The sequence below is a fragment of the Lissotriton vulgaris genome, chromosome 2_1, assembly GCF_964263255.1.
Source record: "Lissotriton vulgaris chromosome 2_1, aLisVul1.2, whole genome shotgun sequence".
Lineage (NCBI taxonomy): Eukaryota > Metazoa > Chordata > Amphibia > Caudata > Salamandridae > Lissotriton > Lissotriton vulgaris.
The window spans coordinates 149,178,800-149,200,300 of NC_141687.1; the positions used below are offsets into that span (position 1 = coordinate 149,178,800).

The 21,501-nt window shown below is 51.7% G+C and overlaps 1 protein-coding gene across 4 annotated transcripts in view; it reads right to left on the reverse strand.

The window, feature by feature from the left end:
* GTF2I (general transcription factor IIi) overlaps nucleotides 1-21,501 on the reverse strand; it is a 1,434,650-nt gene that overhangs the window by 1,373,089 nt on the left and 40,060 nt on the right. For all 4 annotated transcript variants that reach the window (XM_086954596.1, XM_086954597.1, XM_086954594.1 and 1 more), the window contains exon 2: nucleotides 16,712-16,812. In XM_086954596.1, coding sequence (XP_086810722.1) covers nucleotides 16,712-16,807 — 96 coding nt within the window. In that variant the 5' untranslated portion in view covers nucleotides 16,808-16,812. The remainder of the gene's footprint in view (nucleotides 1-16,711; nucleotides 16,813-21,501) is intronic.

A 21,501-nucleotide genomic window follows, 5' to 3' on the forward strand; every position in this document is an offset into this window, starting at 1 on the left:
TGAGCTAGCCACTTCAGAAATCTCTGCACAATTGGAGATTTGAACAAAGATGGCTGATCAGGCAGACGAAGAAAAGAAATGGCCAAAAAATAGCCCTTCATGGTGCCCACAGCAGAGCCCTGATGGTCCAAAGAAAGTATGAAGAATAGGACTTCAGATAAGGGAATAGATAGAGGGTCAACAGACCAATCCGTACAATGTTTACAAAATTTGTTCCACCGGTAGGCGTATACTGATTTGGTAGAGGGACTTCTGGCTGCCAAGAGAACCTCACAGACTTCAGGAGGAAAGTCAAAAGCGGTCAACTGTCGCCGCTCAATCTTCGCGGTAGGAGGCCGAAAGTGGACAGGTTCGGGTGAAGGACCCTCCCTGCTGCAGCAACAGAAGATCCTCCTGCAGGGGCAGCCTGATCGGAGGATCTATGCTCATGTCCAGAGCCTTGAGATACAAAATTCTCCATGTCCAGTCCAGAGCCACAAGGATGACTTGTGCCCGGTCGCTCCTGATCATCTTGAGCACTCTGGGCAGAAGTGGTATGGGCAGAAAGGCATATAAGAGGCCTGAGCTACACTCGCAATGAAAAGCATCACAGAGCAAGGGCTGCCTTGGAAACTCTAACGCGCAAAACAGCTAACATTGCGTATTCTCTTTGGAGGCAAACAGATCTAACCAAGGCTCTCCACACAGCTGTAAGAGACCTTGTGCCACGTCCGGATGGAGACACAGTTCATGATCCGCAAGGCAGCTTCGGCTGAGCTCATCCGCCCCGGCGTTCAGAGAGCCAGTCAGGTGTCGACCCACCAGGAAAATTCGTAATTTTTTTTTTTTGCAGAATTTTATATAGCACAACTTGACCTGAATCGGGTATCAGAACGCTTTACAGAGCACCAGTTACGTTACATGAGGACACACATTTATTTTTGTTGGCATGGGGAGATTAAGTGATTTGTCCAGAACCACAGGATGTTTTAGCGTCATAACAGAGACTTGAACCCAGTTCCCCCAGGTCCTGAGGTCGAGCGCCCTAATTATGCCAACTCCTCGCCCCACATAATAACCTCGGGTCTGAACCAGAAAAAGTATGACTGTAGAGAGACATATGTAGAATGAAAAAGGAGTCCTATATTAAGAACGTAATCCCATCACCCACCGAGGTGGCATGCTTAATCATCTGGGATTCTACTCTAGACAGGGACCCCTAGCCCCGTCAAGGGCTACAACCCCCTCACTATGAGGGAGCAGCTCAGGGATATTTTAATCCTAATGGGGATATACTAAATTCTGATGATAACTTTCTATTGGAGTGACGGGCGCAGCTAAAAAACAATAGTGATGATGTGAAGGGAATTAAAAAATAGCTATCCGGAGCGACATAACCTTTATTACTTTGAACTGGTGTCAGGATTAAAAAACGTTAAACAACAAGAAGAAATGCCAATACGGATACCTTCCTTTGGACCAAAGTTTATCTGGAATGCAAAGACCACTGTGCAATGCAACCGAGTGCTATTTAACCCCTTCGCTGCGGCGGCTATTCCGCAGCAGTGCTAAGGGGGTGGGGCGGCCGCGCGGCGGTTCCGTGCTTGTGACGGAACCGCTCCGTCGCGGCTGAGCTGTGCTTGTGACGGAACGGTTCCGTCACAAACCCGCCCGCCCATTAAATAGTCAGCGCAGGCTCGGAATTCGCGCCGCGCAGGTGCGGCCCGTGACGGAACCGTTCCGTCACAAGCACAGCTCACCCGGGGCTTGTGACGGAACGGTTCCGTCACAAGCATGCAAGGGGTTAATAGCTGTTTATTTAGAAGATCCTTATTTAGAAAATCATTTGAAATTCAGACAAAAATTGCAACAAAATTATATACCAAAAATGGAAGTGTCCACTTCCATTGTTGGTATATAATTTTGTTGCAAGAGCAGGTCGTCCACCCGGAACTGGCGTGTGCGATCTAGGTAGAAGGAGAGCGCACATTTTGGGTCCAGACGGTGGAGCCCATCTCCTCCTTCGAAGGAGGCGGAAAGAAGGTGGGCAAGGTGATGGACTGCCCGATGTGAAAGGCTGTAACCACCTTGGGCAGGAAGAAGGACAAGTTTTTAAAACAACTTTGTCCGGATGGACAGAAAGGAAAGGAGGCTTAGAAGAAAGAGCCTGGAGCTCACTCGCTCTCCTGGCAGAGGTGATGGCAACCAGGAATGCAGTCTTAAGAGTCCGAAGACGAAGAGGGCAATTGTGAAGTGGCTCGAAGGGAGCGCACATCAGATAGGTCAGAACAAGGTTTAAGTCTCACTGAGGCATCACGAAAGAACAGGAGGAAACATGTGTGTGATGCCCCTTCAAGAATCTATTTACAACAGGGGACTTGAAAAGAGAAGGCTGATCAGGAAGCCTCAAGAAGGCTGAAATGGCAGAGAGGTAGCCTTTGATAGTGCGCTGCTGGGCAAGAGAAAGGAGGAAGAGGAAAACCTCAGAAAGGGGGGGCAGAGAGTGGATCCACAGCCATTGCTGTGCACCATGCCACAAATTTGTTCCACCTGCAGGCGTATACCGATTTCGTGGAGGGACGCCTGGCTGCCAGAATCACATCACAGACTTCAGGAGGCAAGTCAAATGGTCTCAACTGCCACCGCTCAATCTTCACGCATGGAGGTGGAGGCTGGACAGGTTCGGGTGTAGGACCGTCCCCTGCTGCTGCGACAGAAGGTCCTCCTGAAGAGGCAGACGAACCTGACATGCTGAGCAGCTCGGGATACCAATATCTTCGTGCCCAGTCCGGAGCCACAAGGATGACTTGGGCCCTGTCGCGCCTGATCTTCAGCACTCTGGGCAGAAGTGGTATGGGCGTAAAGGCGTACAACAGACCACAACTCCACTTGCGGCGAAGAGCGTCTGAGCGAGTGCCGCCTTGGAAATTCCAACACGCAGAACTGATGACATTGCGCGTTTTCTTCTGTGGCGAAAAGATCTAACCAAGGCTCTCCCCACTGCTGAAAGACGCCTTTCGCCTCGTCCGAGTTCAGACGCCATTCATGAACCATCTTGTATCGGCGGATGAGTTAATCCGCCCTGGCATTCAGGGACCCTGCCAGGTGTTGAACCATCAGGCTGACGCCCTGGTGTTGCAGCCATTGCCAGAGGCGCAGAGCCTCCTGACAAAGGGTCCACGACCCCACCACGCCCTGTTTGTTGCAGTACCAAATGACAGTGGTGTTGTCCGTGAACACCTGCACAACACTTCCCTGGACAGAGGGAAGGAATGCCTTTAGTGCAAGTCGTATCGCCCGCAGCTCCAGAAGGTTGAGCCAGGACTGTGCCGGAGACCAGAGGCCTCTGATCTCCCGCTCTCCCAATTGGCCCCCCACCATCCCAGGAGGGACGCATCCGTTACCACTACGTGCTCCGGTTGGGGTAGGGAGAGAGATCTGCCACTGACCCAATCGCGGTTCGTGAACCACCACTGCAACTATTTTGCAGTGCCCTCCAAGATCCGAACGTGGTCGGACAGGTTGCCCTCATGCTGTGCCCACTGAAACATCATGTCCCACTGCAGAGCCCGCATCCGCTACTAGGCGTGATGCACCAGAAGGATGCAGGAGGCCATCAGTCTCAGGAGCCACAGCATCAACCTGACCGAGACTCGGGATAAAGGCTGAAAGATCGGAATTAGAGCCTGAATATCCCGAACCCGCTGTTCGGGGGGGGGGGGGGGGGGGGATAAACCCGAAACTGCGCTGAGTCCAGAACCGCTCCGATGAAAAGGAGCTTCTGAGAGGGGCACCGGTGTGACTTCGGTATGTTGATGGAGAACCCCAGCGAGTGCAGGAGGTCGGCCGTAGTCTGGAGGTGGGAGACTGTCTGGGGCGAGCCCGCCTTCAACAACCAATCGTCGAGATAGGGGAAGACTGAAACCCCTAATCTGCACAGATGAGCTGCGACCACCATCATCACTTTCGTGAACACCCGTGGGCGCTGGTAAGACCGAAGGGGAGCACGGTAAACTGAAAGTGCTCGTAGCCTACCGTGAACCACAGGTAATGCTGGTGGGCCGGCAGGACAGGATGTGGAAATACATGCCCTGCAACTCCAACGCTACCATCCAGTCTTCTGGGTCCAGGGCAGCTAGGACCTGAGCCAAAGTCAGCATCTTGAACTTCTCCTTCCGGAGGAATCAGTTGACGCTCCGTAGGTCAAAGATAGGGCGTAGGCCTCCTTTGTCCTTCTTGGGTACCAGAAAGTAGTGGGAATAGCAACCACATCCTACTTCTGGCCCAGTAACGCGCTCAACGCCCCCCTTGGCCAAGAGGGCCGTAACTTCCTCCTGCAGAAGACGCAAGTGATTCCCAATATGCGGTAGTACTGCAGTGGCATGCCACCGTCGTAGCAATCTCCCTACCCAGCGAGTCCATGGTATCTAGTCCACACCGAATGGAATAGCGTGCTGCATCCAGTCCCTCTGCTAGGGCCTGGGTAAGCTTTGCCTGGACCTCCACCGGGCACTGCGGCAGCACTACCACAACCGTATCCCACAGAGAGTGGGTGTAACGGCCCAAAAGGCAGGCGGTGTTGACTGAACGCTATCCCAAACTCAGTGAGGAGAACAGTTTCTTCCCAAACTGATTGTACCTTTTGGATTCCCTATCCGGAGGAGCGGTCGGGAATGCGGTCTGGGAGGTAAAGGCCTGGATCACCAGGCTCTCGGGGTGGGGTGAACGGACAGGAAGCTGGGGTCACCCGGAGCCGGGCGGTGGCGTCGGGACACGTTCCAATCTACAGGGAGGCCTGTAGAGGGCTTGGACCAGGTGCCCACCAGAACGTCAGTGAGGGCTTCGTTAAACGACAGGAGAGGCTCCGAGGAGCTTGCCTGCGGTTCGAGCACCTCAGTGAGGAGGTTAGTCCTCACAGCCGCAACCGGGAGCTCAAGAGCCAAGGCCTTGGCTGCCCTAATCAACACCACACTGTAAGCAGCCCCCTCCTGCCTAGCCACGGTAGGAGGGGAGACGAATTCAGTGTCAGGCGAAGTGTCCAGACCACTGGCCTCCCCCAGTTTGTCTGCCCAATCCTGGCTCAACTGGCAATGCAGTGCCAGAGGTTCATCAGACCCCTCTCAGTCCCGGACCGGGGCTAGGACCAGGGACGTCGTCGTCCGGTGACTGCGACACCTTTGGTGGCGGCGCCAGTGGAGGGATCGTAATGTCGAACAGCGTCGTCACGGATCCAGGCCTGGATACGGAGGAGCCCTGCAGCGGCGGAACTGGAGTCGTCGACGGTGCCGGGGCCTAAGCACCCGAAGGCGCCGGGGGGGGGGGGGGGGGGGGGGGGGGGGATAAACCCGAAACTGCGCTGAGTCCAGAACCGCTCCGATGAAAAGGAGCTTCTGAGAGGGGCACAGGTGTGACTTCGGTATGTTGATGGAGAACCCCAGCGAGTGCAGGAGGTCGGCCGTAGTCTGGAGGTGGGAGACTGTCTGGGGCGAGCCCGCCTTCAACAACCAATCGTCGAGATAGGGGAAGACTGAAACCCCTAATCTGCACAGATGAGCTGCGACCACCATCATCACTTTCGTGAACACCCGTGGGCGCTGGTAAGACCGAAGGGGAGCACGGTAAACTGAAAGTGCTCGTAGCCTACCGTGAACCACAGGTAATGCTGGTGGGCCGGCAGGACAGGATGTGGAAATACATGCCCTGCAACTCCAACGCTACCATCCAGTCTTCTGGGTCCAGGGCAGCTAGGACCTGAGCCAAAGTCAGCATCTTGAACTTCTCCTTCCGGAGGAATCAGTTGACGCTCCGTAGGTCAAAGATAGGGCGTAGGCCTCCTTTGTCCTTCTTGGGTACCAGAAAGTAGTGGGAATAGCAACCACATCCTACTTCTGGCCCAGTAACGCGCTCAACGCCCCCCTTGGCCAAGAGGGCCGTAACTTCCTCCTGCAGAAGACGCAAGTGATTCCCAATATGCGGTAGTACTGCAGTGGCATGCCACCGTCGTAGCAATCTCCCTACCCAGCGAGTCCATGGTATCTAGTCCACACCGAATGGAATAGCGTGCTGCATCCAGTCCCTCTGCTAGGGCCTGGGTAAGCTTTGCCTGGACCTCCACCGGGCACTGCGGCAGCACTACCACAACCGTATCCCACAGAGAGTGGGTGTAACGGCCCAAAAGGCAGGCGGTGTTGACTGAACGCTATCCCAAACTCAGTGAGGAGAACAGTTTCTTCCCAAACTGATTGTACCTTTTGGATTCCCTATCCGGAGGAGCGGTCGGGAATGCGGTCTGGGAGGTAAAGGCCTGGATCACCAGGCTCTCGGGGTGGGGTGAACGGACAGGAAGCTGGGGTCACCCGGAGCCGGGCGGTGGCGTCGGGACACGTTCCAATCTACAGGGAGGCCTGTAGAGGGCTTGGACCAGGTGCCCACCAGAACGTCAGTGAGGGCTTCGTTAAACGACAGGAGAGGCTCCGAGGAGCTTGCCTGCGGTTCGAGCACCTCAGTGAGGAGGTTAGTCCTCACAGCCGCAACCGGGAGCTCAAGAGCCAAGGCCTTGGCTGCCCTAATCAACACCACACTGTAAGCAGCCCCCTCCTGCCTAGCCACGGTAGGAGGGGAGACGAATTCAGTGTCAGGCGAAGTGTCCAGACCACTGGCCTCCCCCAGTTTGTCTGCCCAATCCTGGCTCAACTGGCAATGCAGTGCCAGAGGTTCATCAGACCCCTCTCAGTCCCGGACCGGGGCTAGGACCAGGGACGTCGTCGTCCGGTGACTGCGACACCTTTGGTGGCGGCGCCAGTGGAGGGATCGTAATGTCGAACAGCGTCGTCACGGATCCAGGCCTGGATACGGAGGAGCCCTGCAGCGGCGGAACTGGAGTCGTCGACGGTGCCGGGGCCTAAGCACCCGAAGGCGCCGGGGCCTGAGCCACCGGCCTGCTTGGGGTCCCAGACGGACCCACGGGGCCAGAAGGTGCCTCGACTGGTTCCGACGGAGGGAAGAGCGACCTCATGGCCGTGAGGAAGGCGCTAATCTCCTCCGGCGTTGTGTGCCGCCCAGGGACCGGTGGGTGTGGAGCTGGACGCGGGGCTTGAGGCTCCAGCAGAGCCGCACAGGCGGTGTCGCCCGAACCCGCATCGCGCAAGCGTCAGGGGGGAGTGCGAAGAGCGATGCCGCTTCTTCGACTTCTTGTGCCTCGACTTACCTGAGGACTTAGAGCCCGACGAGTGGTGTTGACTCGTCGAGCAGCGATGACGGTGGCCCCGCGACCGGTCCCTCGACCTCCTCCTGGACCGGGACCTCGAGCGGCGCGGGGCTAACTGCCGAAGCTCGAGACACTTACGGGACCGCTCCCACCTAGCCTTCGAGGTCAAGGCCCGGCAGTTGGGGGCACGACTTGTCATCGTGGTCGGCCCCAAGACAGTAAAGGCACCGACGGTGGGGGTCGTCACCAACATCAAGCGGTGACAATCGTCGCAGGGTTTGAACCCGGCCACCCTATTGGCACCGTAAGTCGTGGAATCGACTCGAGAAGGATCCAAAAGAGATCAAAAAGTTTAGTCAAAAATTGACTAGGAGTACTGTTCTTCCCGATCTGCGCTTGCTGGCTCGGAAAAAAGAACTGACGTTAGAGCACGAGGGCGGTGTCCCTGTACTCAGACTATGTCATCACGGCGATCACGACGCCGCCGACGGACTCTGAGATGCAGACGACGCCTACCGACGCACAGGGGTACAGCTAAGCAAATCTTTACGGAGCCAGTCTGACGCCTGAGGATATTCTAAGGTAAGGAATCTAACACTAACCTTTTTCTTTCAGATTTATTTTTTTATTATTTGTCACTGCAATTTACCACTTCTATCTCTACATTGTACATCTGGCGATTCCAATGTCGTTATAGAATTGTCACTAGCCGCCATCATCGCCGAGTCGGTGTGTCGGCTTGCCTGCGGGAGTGCCATGCACCCTAGTTTCCTTTCATTCCTAGTGACTGATGTGTCACCTAGTGGTTATCCCTCCATGCCATAGGTCGCATGTAAACCTTATATTTGTCTGATGTCGTATAACCAATGGGCTTTATACTGTTGCAGGGTGGGCTTTCCCTAAATGCTGTAGTGGCTGCCCTATCCGAAAAGAATGTGTGGAGTATGCTCCCTTGGTGTAACTTGCCTTCTTTAGGAATTGGGGCAGGATTCTGCTGAACTGGAATCTAGTTAGTGTATTTAGAAGAAACCTGCTGTGCATGGATGCGCTTGAGAGTAGGACCACACTATTTAAACAGGGCAGTACCTGCTCCCCTCTAAGCCCTGCATTGTGATGGTAGCGCCTTTGCCTGCCTTATCTGTTTAGGAGCTCCTCACTGTGATTTGCAACTGTGTTCCCTCACCTCCACATCCTGTGCCACAAGTGCTTTCTATGATGTGTCACCTTTGGAGTGAGCCAAAAGCTTGCTGCATCTTGGGGCACCAAAGAATGCCAGCGCAAAAGCTGCCCTGAACAGGGTCTCTTCATACCCGTTGGTGCATATGCCCCCTAGCACATCTAGCATCTTAGATAGCATGCCAAACTCTATTGGCAGCCTGCTGTCCACTATCCCGGGCTCTTCCCTTGCCCAACCCTTTAAAGCTGCACTCAGTGCAAAATTGTTTCTGGGGTCCGCCTGGCCTGCCAGTTTGGTGAGATAAGCGATCGCTGCCACATGCCTGGCTACCCAGGCGTGGAATTTCCTGTTGTCCTTAGCCCAAAGTACGAATTGGTGCACCCTGACTTCCATCCCAGTTGGGTTACCGGTATCCTGTCTATGTGTTGCATACAATTTCTTGCATCTCTCCCTTGTGCTGTGCGCTAGTGCCCATCTCACCTAGAACCAACAATCTGGGATCCACTGTACCAGTCTCCACCAGTCATCTTGGAAGGGTGTCATTGCTTGGTCTGCCTCTGGGCATGCTAATCTGAACCTCTCCCACTGGAAACATGAACGTGCATCAGCTGCAGTGTTTTTTATGCCTTGCACATGGTGCGCACGGAAGTCAACGTTGCTGTAAAGGCAAGTCTTGACCAGTTCTCTGATCAAGCCTTGAAGGATGGGGCCTTTCGCTGCATTAGCATTTATTGCATGCACTACCTCCATGCTCTCCGACCAGAAGACTCTTCATATCTTGTAGATTTTTGGCACCACTGCTTGAGTGCCAATGCAATGGGCAAGAGCTCTAGAGCTCTCGCATTCTTTGTGATGCCCCTCTTGTGCCATACGTTGGGCCACTTCGCTGCGCAACAGTGGGGTCCCAGTGTTGCTCCGAAACCTTCATGCCCGGAAAAGTCCATGAAGAGACTAAGTTGATGGTTGGTGGCCCTTGGGGCTCGCCATATCAAGGCCCCATTGAAGTTTGAGACATGCAGCTCACATGATCAGGTCCTTCTTGATCCCCTGGTTCAGCGAACCAAGTGATGGTTTTTGACTGCCTTTGAAGACACCCTGGCTAATCTGCGCACAAAAGGTCTACCTGCTGGGATGACTCTGGCAGCAAAGTTGATCCTTGCAAGCAAGCTCTGGATGTTGCCTAATGTAACCTTTACCCCGGCCAGCATGCTTTCGATCTCCTCGCAAAGGGTCACTACTTTGTCCTGTGGCAACTGACACATGCCCTTCTCCGTGTCGAGTTCTATGCCCAAGAACGTGAAGGTCTGGGAGGGGCCATGCATTTTCTCGGGTACCTGTGGCACCCCCAACACTGGCACCCCACTGAAAAGCCAATGTCTCCTGGCACACAAGGGCACCTGCTTTTCCAACCAATAGGAAGTTGTCCAGGTAGTGCATGGCGCTCCCCGGGGGTCCCTTGATTTTGAGTGCCCATTTAAGGAAGGAGCTGAATGCTTCAAAGTATGAACAAGACACCGAGCAGCCCATGGGCATGCATTTGCCAATGTCGAATTTTTCTTGCCACATCATGCCAAGCAGGTGAAAACTGTGGGGGAAAACTAGTAGTTACCTGAATGCGGGTTCAATGTCAGCTTTCGCTAGCAGCGCATTTGGTTCTGCCTGGCGCACCAGAGCTACTGCATCGTCGAATGAGGCGTATGTCACTGAACACGTACCTTCCTCCATGAAGTCATTCACGGATGAACCTTCAGGGTAGGACAGATGGTGAATCAAGCGGAATTTGCCCTGTTCCTTCTTGGGTACAACGCCTAGTGGCGAAACAATCAAGTTTGCTAGTGGGGCGGTCTCGAACGGGCTCGCTACTCTCCCTAAATGGCATTCTATAAAAAATGTACTGCCTACCACCAGGCCAGTTCTCTGGCAGATTTCAGATTCTTTGCCATCTGCCCCTCCAGTAGGCCTGTGTTTGGTATTCTGAAACCATTTTTGAAACCACTGCATAGTAATTCTTGATTGTCGTGCAAGGGGTAATTTGCCAGTAGTGCCATTAAGATGTCCAACTTGACGGGTGAGGGGGCTGGTGTAGGACTGACCTCAATTCTGCTAAGCGCTACGCCCTGCGCTCTTAGGCTGGTCTTACCCTGGGCCATGTCTACCGCGAGCGGATTCTGGGTGTGTGCCTGCGCACTCTGAACATGTGGGACTGAACTTGCAAGTAGACCCCCATGTGCATGCACCGCTGTTGTACAGTTTGCATATTGCATCACCGTGTCTCCACATGTGCTGGCCCCTGTAGCCAAACTCAAATCCCCTACTGCTACCTCGAAAGGGCTGCCTTCATGGTGAGAAATCCTTCCTATAGTATGTGTTGCCCCTGTTGATACTCTGTCTTGGTGTGTAAGCTTTGTATCCCCTATCCCTGTTGGCATTGCCGCTGGTAGCTGCATTTCTGGCCCCCATGTGTTGCATCCAAAACTCAACATCCTTGCTGTCCCATGTCATGGGATGTGTATGTTCCATCTTCAGCCTGAAATACCCATCATAGGTCAGCAATCATGTCCCATCGTTCAGTTTGCCCTCGTCTTGGATGATCCTGTTGTAGCTGCATAGCGCTGGACCCTGCTCAGGAAACTTTTCCATTATTATGGTAGACAGGATTGAAAATGCTTTGATCTAGTTATTTAGTGGCAGCTCGGGCCTGGGTCTGCTCCTGGGTTTCCTGTCCCCTTCCTGGCCTGTCAACATAGTAGTGTCTGTGCCATCTTTGCACTACCAGGCCTTTCAGGACACTTTGCACACAACCCACCGTGAACAAATCTGAATCACCCATTCTCGCATGCACAAATCATCCACAAGGCTAGACTACATCCTCATCCCTTTCACTGACATAGGGTGCTTACTGGAGGCCCAGATACTCACACGCCTTGACCAGTCATGCTCCCTCACTTGTCAAACTGAGGTGCGAGGTGTATAGAGGGGAGGGGTTTAGAGAGAAAGTGCCTAGTGGTTCAAGGACAGACTTTGCCAATTACACCAGGGAACACATTGTAGATTAACTTCACACTAAATGAAGGCACTTTTCCTCCTCCACAATAATATGAAGGTTCTTAAGGCAGTCCTCAGGGGAGGAGTAATTGCATAACAAATTGCTGATAAACAGAGGACTCAAGAGACACTGGATCCGAGCGCAGATTTGGACTTAGAATGTGAATCAGGAAATAAACACAAGGATCATCTACAGCGTTCACTGTGCCAAACAGTGCTTGACTCCTCGGGCCTAGGTCACAATCAGTGTTCAGTTCCACATATACCAAATTGGAGATAAAGTCAGAAAGGCCATACATCGCTGGCCAACAAAGACCAGGGCCTACGTTTTGCTCGCTAGTTGCAAACTTCTGAGAGTGCGAGCATAAACAAACCTTTGAGCATAACCCAAGAATTTGCTATACATTTCAGATCTCTATACACGCCAATAGTTCCACAAGCTGAAGAACACATGAATCAATTTGTAGAAGACTTGGCCATCCCAAGCCTCCCATCTGCGGATTGTCGATGACTGATGGAACGGATGGGCGAGGATCAAATCAAAGAGGCCATCTCAGGCTTCCCACACAGTAAAGCGTCAGGGCCTAAATTCTACCCACTGGAGCTATCCCAGAGATACACTCCGATCTAATACCGCTACCTCTTGAGCATTTTCAAGAAGGCATACAAATCACGCAATGTGCAAGAGGCAATTATATCAGTCTTACCGAAACTATGTAAACCCACTGTGGTTTCTATCACCCTATATCCTTAATTAATATAGAAGCAAAGATACTTTATTTGAGGAGCTTGCCGAAGTGCTAGCCAAAAAGTTACTGAAGGTAATTAATGTCCTGATGTGATACGACCAAAATTGTTTCTTATCTAAGGCTCAACACGAGGCACTGCCGAAAGCAGCTGAATACAGTGGTTGTGGTCTTTTACTCCTGATGTTCAGGAGTCTGACTTACTATAGATCCTGAGTAACTGGGACAAGTATTCCTTCATACTGGACTCTCAATGGAGGATGGGGTGGCGTGGTGAGCAAAAGAACAATGGATTTAACCCAGATCTATTGGCTGGGGGTGAATGTTTGATTTGCTCTGCATTCCGTCCATCATCTGTGCCTCTTTTGGACTCTCAATGGTAGCAGTGGACAAACAGTCAAAGGCTCCCTCGGGGAGGTGGAGTGTAAAAAGAGGTACATGAACACGACACAACACAGTACAAATAATAAATCAATGTCCAGCCAAATACCTGGTTTTATAAGAAAACATTTTTTTTTATTTCTAACTCTACGTATTCGAAGGAATAACATTCATAAGCAACACAAACCCCTTGAGGTCAGGGCTCTAGTGTTTTTTTAGGCAAATATGTTCCCACCCTCTTCTTTGTACCATGGTTGAGATTATTCCCCATTCACTAGTGGCCGCATCGTGGGAATGCTCACTACTTAGCCATATTCAAGATTTCCCCTTTGACTCTTTAGAAATTAGTCAAAAGGGTGTATGGTGCCGCAGCACCGAGCCTCCCTGGGTCCCAATAGGCCAATTACCAATCTTACCCGCTCCTGCAGCACAAACATTCAGTGTTGCAGCAAGTAGCCTGATCGGGGCACTCACGATGAACCTGTTGTACACGCGCTGCACCCAATGGGCACAGGCACTCTCCCGGTGCAGTCAACTTTTTCCAGTAGTCGGTGATGTTCTCAGCCAGTGAAGACACTAAATTACTCATTCCCACACAAGGGGGGATGGGATTCATACAAATGCATGTGTTTTCGGGCCAGTCTGCTACTTCCCCACCCCGGTTTCATCTAGTACTCAACCCAACCAGTCCCGGTTTCATCTTTCTCCACCCGCACTTTTGTCTGTTTTTTCAGGGCCAGTATATCTGGCTGGCGTTCTTCCCTTCCCTCAGTGGTGGCTCACGCAGTAACTGTACTGACTGGAGCCCAGTGAGGGTGCAATGTCTTTCCCAGCATCCTCGGGGGTCAGTCAGGGGCAGCTCTTGCTATGCAGGCTTTCCCCGCAGTCTCAATCTTTACTTAGGCAACAGCCCGAACTACCTGGCAATGCTGGAATTGGTACCGGCATTTGCAAACAAAACAGGTGATGGACAGAATGTGGATCAATGTCACACATTCACCCCAGTCCGAAGATCTGGGCCCAAATCCATCGTTTTTTTGCACTCCACACCACCCTGGGTTAGACAATGGCGATATGCAAATCAGCTCTGACCCTGTGCCCATTGGGAACAGTCCAGTCCGAACTACAAAAGCCATGTGCTTCCCAGAACGGAATCAAGCATCCGAGGACCGGACCGGTTTCGAGGTAACACCTCTCATCAGCCCGGCTAGCTTGACTCCAGTGGTGTGGAGTGCCTGGGACCCACGTCTGAGCATCCCCAGCGCACCTAGGGCGGAATTTGCAAACAAAACAGGTGATGAACAGAATGTGGATCAATGTCACACATTCACCCCAGTCCGAAGATCTGGGCCCAAATCCATCGTTTTTTTGCACTCCACACCACCCTGGGTTAGACAATGGCGATATGCAAATCAGCTCTGACCCTGTGCCCCATAGGAACAGTCCAGTCCTGTTCCCATGGGGCACAGGGTAAGAGCTGCAAAAAAACGATGGATTTGGGCCCAGATCTTTGGACTGGGGTGAATGTGTGACATTGATCCACATTCGGTCCATCACCTGTTTTGTTTGGGAATTGGTACCGGCAGCACCTCCTAGCATACATGGTTGCTGAGATACTTTATGGTTCAAGCACAGACTCCTCCACTACAATTGTCCACACCACAGCGGCCCCTCCTGGCATAAGGGGGCACCGCTATAGCAGTCAGGATTCTCAGCACACTTGCAGTAATAACTACAAAGGATTCCTCTACTCAAGTCTTCACCAGGCAGGCTGTGGGTCCTCCATGTAATGTACTACTGCAGACGTACTTGCACTCAGTATACATTCACAGCACACACTTTTCAGCTCTATTACCTCCATGCACTGCGATACTAAAAGCAGACATGCAACATCACCCTTCATGTCTTGAACTTCTCACAAGGACATATACACCCAGCACATCCTTTTCATTGTGCACGCACTGCATCACTCACGTAATTTATTCCTTGCAGGCATACATGCACTAACCAGTCATGTATTACACAGTACTGTACTGTACCCTTCCCAGGCACACATACATCCAGCTGAGAGTCACTACTCTACCTGATGAATTAAAACACCAAGCCGCGGAAGTTTAAAAAAGGTGAGCCTGTAGGCCTCACTCCTGGAACAGAGGGTAAAACGGAGGTTCACTCCTACTGATTACTACATGGGGGGCTCCCACCACCACGTTTGTGCTGCTGAACTCATGGTGCAGGTGTCAGCATTACACCGCTGTAATGGTAGAGCTCTGGGAGCCCCTCCTGGTACAACAAGACCACAATCAGACAAGCTTATGTCATGATGCACACGCTTGATCAGTGTTTATCTAAGACCCCCAAAAAAGAAGAAAAAAAATCAGGAATAGGGATCCAGGCAATAATACAATTCGGCAGTCAGGGGCAGGGGCACATGCCTTTTACTAGGCAGAGGACTTTTTCGTCCCACTACTGTATAACGAAACCTTGGGCCCACGTAAAGGCCAATGGTGCATTATCTGAACCCTTTCTAATTGGGAGGAGCACCAGACAAGCTTGCCCCCTACCCCCTTTCTTGTTTTCTTTAACAATAGAGCCTTTGACAGAGTGGGTCTGCTTTGAAGCACTACTGAGTGGGGTTTCCTGGTAATCTTTGAGGGAAGATCGTGTATCTTTATATGCAGACTACCGAATATATACATCAGCGGGAGTTTGCATATTTCCCCGTACCAGGTGATCATAATGCTCTGCAAAGATTTACAGCTCTCCGTTGGGTTACAGACTACTTTTAGGTACCTAGGCAAGCAAGAGACACTCGACAAAACAGCGAGCATGGGACCCGAATGTTGCGCCATAACTCACTCATGTTAAGATTAGTCTCACTAAATATTCTAGCTATCAGAAACAAACGGCCAAATGCATCATCCCGGCCTTTTGCGAATTCCAAATTGCGAAAAATAGGGAATCGCAATTTGGAATTCACAAAATGGGATGAATGTATATTTTCGCAAAATATTTGCGATTCGGTAAAAATCGCAATTTTTACCGAATCGCAAATATTATGCGAATTCCAAAGTGCGAATTCGCAATTCCCATTGATTCCTATGGGCCAAAAGGCCCATAGGGATCAATGGGAAGGCTTTAACAAATTGCGATTTTCTTTTTGAAAATCGCAATTTGTTAATGCATTCCAAGGGTGCAGAGGGGGGTCCAAAGGACCCCCCCTGCACCCCAGAAATGTAATTTGAAGTGCATGTTTCACACACACGTCCTAAGGACATGTGTGTCTGAAACATGAGTTTAAAAAATGCATTTTTGAGCATTTTCAAAACTTTTCGCAAATTACCACGAGGTTCAACCTCGTGGTAATTTGCACCTCCTAATTGCTCATTTGCAATTAGAAAAACAATCATGCATTGCTTTTAAGGAATCGCAAATTTGCGATTCCTTAAAAGCAATCGCATTTTTGGAAATCGCTAAAAATAGTGAATTTCACAAAAATGCATGATGCATCCCAAAAACTTATTTAGGAAGTGCAAACGGCCTAATTTACCGATTCGCACCGTTTGCACTTCCTAAATAGGTTGATGCATGTGGGGTAAAGTGACTAACAATAGTACTACAGCTCTTCTGCACTTCCATTTTCACTGCATCTCCATCACAAACCGAACAAATGACGTTCAGAAGAGCACTGAAGACGTAGCTTTAGCACTCAACCGATTCAGACTAGTGAAATTGTTGCCCCATTATCCGAGGCGCCTACAACCACAACTTTTTGTACATGGCATTTATACCTCTGAAGAAGTCACCCGGGAACACAAGCGTTATGTAAAAGACAAATATAGATCACATGTTAAGCTGGGTTCTTCTGCTCACACTGCTTGGGCTGGAGTTTAATGTCAACAACATGATGAGGTTACAGGTGAGAGAATACAGACTATGATCCAGCATTAAAAAAAAAAAATCAAAGCTGTTCATGCTCATGTGTTATTACTTGTAAAATGTAGTCAAAGAAAAAGAAAGAGTTCATGAGACTGCTTTGCAAACATCAGTGGTGGGTGGTGAAAAATTACAAACTTCTAACACGTAAACCTATAGGCCATTTAGTTAAGCATACGAGATCCAGATTCGAGATGCACACTGATGGCTTCAGATGATTACAGACAAAAACAGTCTTACCATTGATTCAAGTGCAGACATGAGGAATGTAATCACCATCCTATTATCCGATGGACCATCATCGCCTCCCACGACTGGCATCCCTGGGACTGACATACTGCCTGTTAAAATGATAATTTGTAGAATAATTACTGGTATACAATAAAAGGAAATAGTAAATCTCTATACTTCCTCTTGAACACACTGAGTTAATGCTAATGAGGAAAAACATTCTAAAAGCTCAGAAAGCTTATCAACTCCTTAGAGGAAGTCGTACTACTTGTCTAGTTGACCTTATACAAATCATAAAAAGAAAAAAATGAAGTGAGTGGCATTAAGTGGATATCAAGCAGGTAAAGTTCCTGATCAAACAAGTTGAAACTCAAACATTCAAGGAGTGCACAATATTGAACTGAGGTAAAGAAGGATGCATCTACAACAGGGGTTCTTCAAACCCTTGGGGGGGTTGCAAGGCCTACTCATAGGGTTTGCAACTGTCACAGGATGAAATCTTATTAAAATTGATGCTTTAAAAATAATAAAGTATATACAAATATCGAGAAAAAAAAGAAGTTTGAAAACTATATATATTGGATTGTGATGAATCAAAATATTTCATTATATGAGCATTTGTTTGATGGGGGCGTGGCTATGCACGCAGAGGGATCAGACGTCTTCGGGTAGAGCTCCGGCGTGAGCTCCCCTTCACCGGGCAGTTTCTCCGCTAAATACTGGGCACAGCTGGCACACACTCCGGGGAGCGCGGCCCGGACCTGCAGACTGCCACTCTGCGAAAAACTGCGCCTCTGGGTGCTTCAGACCCGCACCGGGACATCCCGACAGACCCTGGCCGCACAACTGCACGCCATATCCGCACAGCAAATCACGTGACCCCGAGGATTGAAGCGGTAGCCAGGGCCATAAGGCGGGGCCTACAACGAGTGGAAGCAGCGGCGGTGACTGAGCGCATTACTCGGAACCCAGCACACGGCCTCCCAAGGGGTGTCTGTGCCTCTGTGTGCGGCCCCTGCTTTTTTCCTGGCTGGGAAACGAGATCAGAGCGTCAGGGGCGTACTTCTGATGCGACACACCAAGCAACGGAGGCGCCCACCACCAGCCGGACACCAACATCGGAGCCCCAGCGTGTGGCGTCCGGGAGATAACACCGCCAGACTCCGGACCTGTGAGTAGACCCCCTGGGGACCCACCACTGACAATGCAGCAGTTAACTGTGGCGAGGGAAGACCGCAGCTGAGACCAGGGGCGACTGGGGCCGGGACCAGGCAGCACACCGGAGCTACCCGCATGAGGGCCTGCGCTGAGTAGCGACTGGAACCTGCCTAGTGGCCGCACCAGATCGGAACGCCATAGGCATTAGTGAGGCACAGCGGCGTGGGGACCAAGGAGAGACGGCAACTTGAGGCAAAGCTCAACGCAGCGACGAGTAGCGCTGCACCACAGAAGGTATTGGCAGAAGGAGACTGGTGTGACCAGCGAACACCAGTCTAATTAGGTCTGCACCCGCTCTGGCCGCGTAGCGCTCAGCTTTGCCCTGCTTTAAGTGTGACTAGTACGTGAATTGTGTTTAATAATCTTTGTGTAGCCTGATTTGCATATAGCATCTAGGAAAGCTGCGCACTGCTTTCACTTAACTGAGACTGCTATTGTGCCCGTGTTACAGCGCCAGCTCGCATTTCCCGGTCCTGTTGTTGTTTATCTCCCCGTCCATTTTGTTGTGCCTGCAGCCCGCCCCTCCCCCTTCGCTCCCGCCTCCCAGATCCCCCTCCCACGCTCCGCCCCCTCCACTATCCATTAATGCTTGATGTCCCAACGCGCAGCGTCCACGCGCTGCGGCCGCGCCGAAGGTGCGCCAAAGGTAAGCCCGTCTACGCCCGCCCGCGCCTGGACCGCGCCCAGCGCCAGTCCCCCTGGTCCACGCATTACCCAGCCCTCCCGCATTACCTACGTCGCCTCCACCCTCCTAGCTCTTAACCCCGGCCGACTCTCCAACAGCGCCCAAGCCACTCCTGGACACACCCATGGACCCTTCTCTTGCAACCCCTGCAAGTTCGACAGCACCAAATCCAACTCCGCACCCACCAACACCAAACAGAGACCTGACACCAACCACCTAAAATGCATCCTGCTAAACACCCGCTCGGTCCACAGACACGCCATCGACCTCTGGAACCTACTACACACCATCTCACCGGACGTCGCCTTCCTAACTGAAACATGGATGAATGCCTCTTCAGCCCCAGACATCACCATTGCCATCCCGGAAGGATACAAGATCATCCGTAAGGACCGCATCAAGCAAACAGGAGGAGGCATCGCTATCGTCCACAAGAACTCCATCCGCATCTCAACCAGCTCAGACGTCAACCTTGCCAGCGCCGAACACCTCCACTTCCAGATCCACACCGACCCCAAGACCACACTCAGAGGCACCCTCCTCTACCGGCCTCCAGGACCCCGTGCACAATTCAGTGACGACATCATTGACTTTATCACCCCACACGCCCTCCCCTCCGAGGACTACATTTTATTGGGAGACCTCAATTTTCACCTGGAAAAGAGCAATGACAGCAGCGCCACCACCCTTCTGGACAATCTCGCCGACCTCAGACTCAAACAACTTGTCACTACCCCCACCCACATTGCAGGTCACACACTCGACCCCATCTTCACCTCCAGCAAACATGTCTCATTCAGTCACACCACAGCTCTTCATTGGACGGACCACAGCTGCGTTCACTTGATCTACAATAAGACCACAATCCACAACCATCCTCAACCCACCCTGCGAAGAAATTGGAACAAAATCACCACCGACCAGATCTCCTCATCGCTTCTTCTAACCCCTCCTGTCCACTCCTCAAACCCCGACCAAGCAGCCATTAACCTCACTCAATGGCTATCCAACAGCGCCGACATCCTAGCACCGTTGAAAAAACGTCAAATCAAACTAGGCAACAAAAACGCCTCCTGGTTCAACGATGATCTTAAGAAATCGAAGAAACTCAGTCGCTCCCTCGAGAAGACCTGGAAAAAAGACCCAAACACCAGCACCAGGGACGCCTTCAAAAACGCCACCCGCATACACCACCAACTAATCCGGTCTGCCAAGAAAGCCGCATTCAAAGTCCGACTAGACAACAACGCCCACAACAGCAAGGAATTATTCAACATCGTCAAAGAATTTACCAACCCATCAGCCAACTCCAACGACATCACCCCCTCCCAAGCCCTCTGCGACTCCCTAGCTTCCTTCTTCCACAACAAAATCGCAGACATCCACAACAGCTTCGACAACCGACCCGGAGACCAACCCACCCAACCTTCTGCAGGACCTTCACCCCCCTTGAACATCCTTAACGACTGGAACCCAATCTCCACTGAGGACACCATCCGCCTGATGAACTCCATCCACTCAGGATCCCCAACTGACCCATGCCCTCACCACATCTTCAACAAAGCAGACTCCATCATAGCACCACACCTCCGATATGTCATCAACTGCTCCCTCAACTCCGCCACCTTCCCGGAAAGCTGGAAACACGCAGAACTCAGCGCCCTTCTGAAAAAACCCACAGCTGACCCCACCGAGCTCAAAAACTACCGCCCCATCTCGCTTCTTCCATTCCCGGCCAAAGTCATCGAGAAAGCTGTCAACAACCAGCTCGCCGCCTTCCTCGAAACCAACAAATCCCACGACTCCTCACAGTCCGGATTCCGAGCCAAACACAGCACTGAGACCGCACTCATCGCAGCAACAGACGACATTCGAACTCTGCTGAACAACGGAGACACAGTCGCCCTCATCCTCCTCGACCTCTCCGCTGCCTTTGACACAGTCTGCCATAGCACCCTTCTACAGCGCCTCAGAAACGTCGGAATCCAAGGAAAAGCACTGGAATGGATCACCTCGTTCCTCACCGGAAGAACCCAGAGAGTCCGCCTCCCACCATTCAAGTCAGAGGCCACTGAAGTCATCTGTGGCGTGCCACAAGGATCTTCTCTCAGCCCCACCCTCTTCAACGTATACATGAGCCCCCTTGCAGCCATCGCTCGCCAACACAACCTCAACATTATCTCCTACGCTGACGACACTCAACTGATCCTCTCACTCACCAAAGACCCTAACACCGCCAAAACCAACTTACACGAAGGAATGAAAGAAGTAGCCGAGTGGATGAAGCACAGCCGTCTGAAACTGAACTCAGACAAAACAGAAGTCCTCATCTTAGGCACCTCCCCCTCCGCCTGGGATGACTCTTGGTGGCCAGAAGCCCTTGGAAAAGCACCCATCCCGACAGACCACGCACGGAACCTGGGCGTCATCCTGGACTCCTCACTCTCGATGACCAGACAAGTCAACGCCGTTTCATCATCTTGCTTCAACATTCTTCGCATGCTCAAAAAAACATTTTGTTGGATCCCCACCGAAACTCGTAAAACTGTCACCCACGCACTGGTCACGAGCCGCCTGGACTACGGAAACACCCTATACGCCGGTACCACGGCAAAACTCCAGAAAAAACTCCAACGCATCCAAAACGCTTCAGCCAGGCTCATACTAGACATCCCGCGTAAAGAACACATCTCTGGTCACCTGAAAAACCTCCACTGGCTCCCCGTAAATAGGAGGATTACTTTCCGCCTCCTAACCCACGCACACAAAGCACTTTACGAACTTGGACCCGAATGCCTCAACACACGACTGTCCTTCTACACCCCCTCCCGTCAGCTACGATCCTCCAACCAAGCCCTTGCCACTGTACCTCGCATCAACAAAACCACCATGGGAG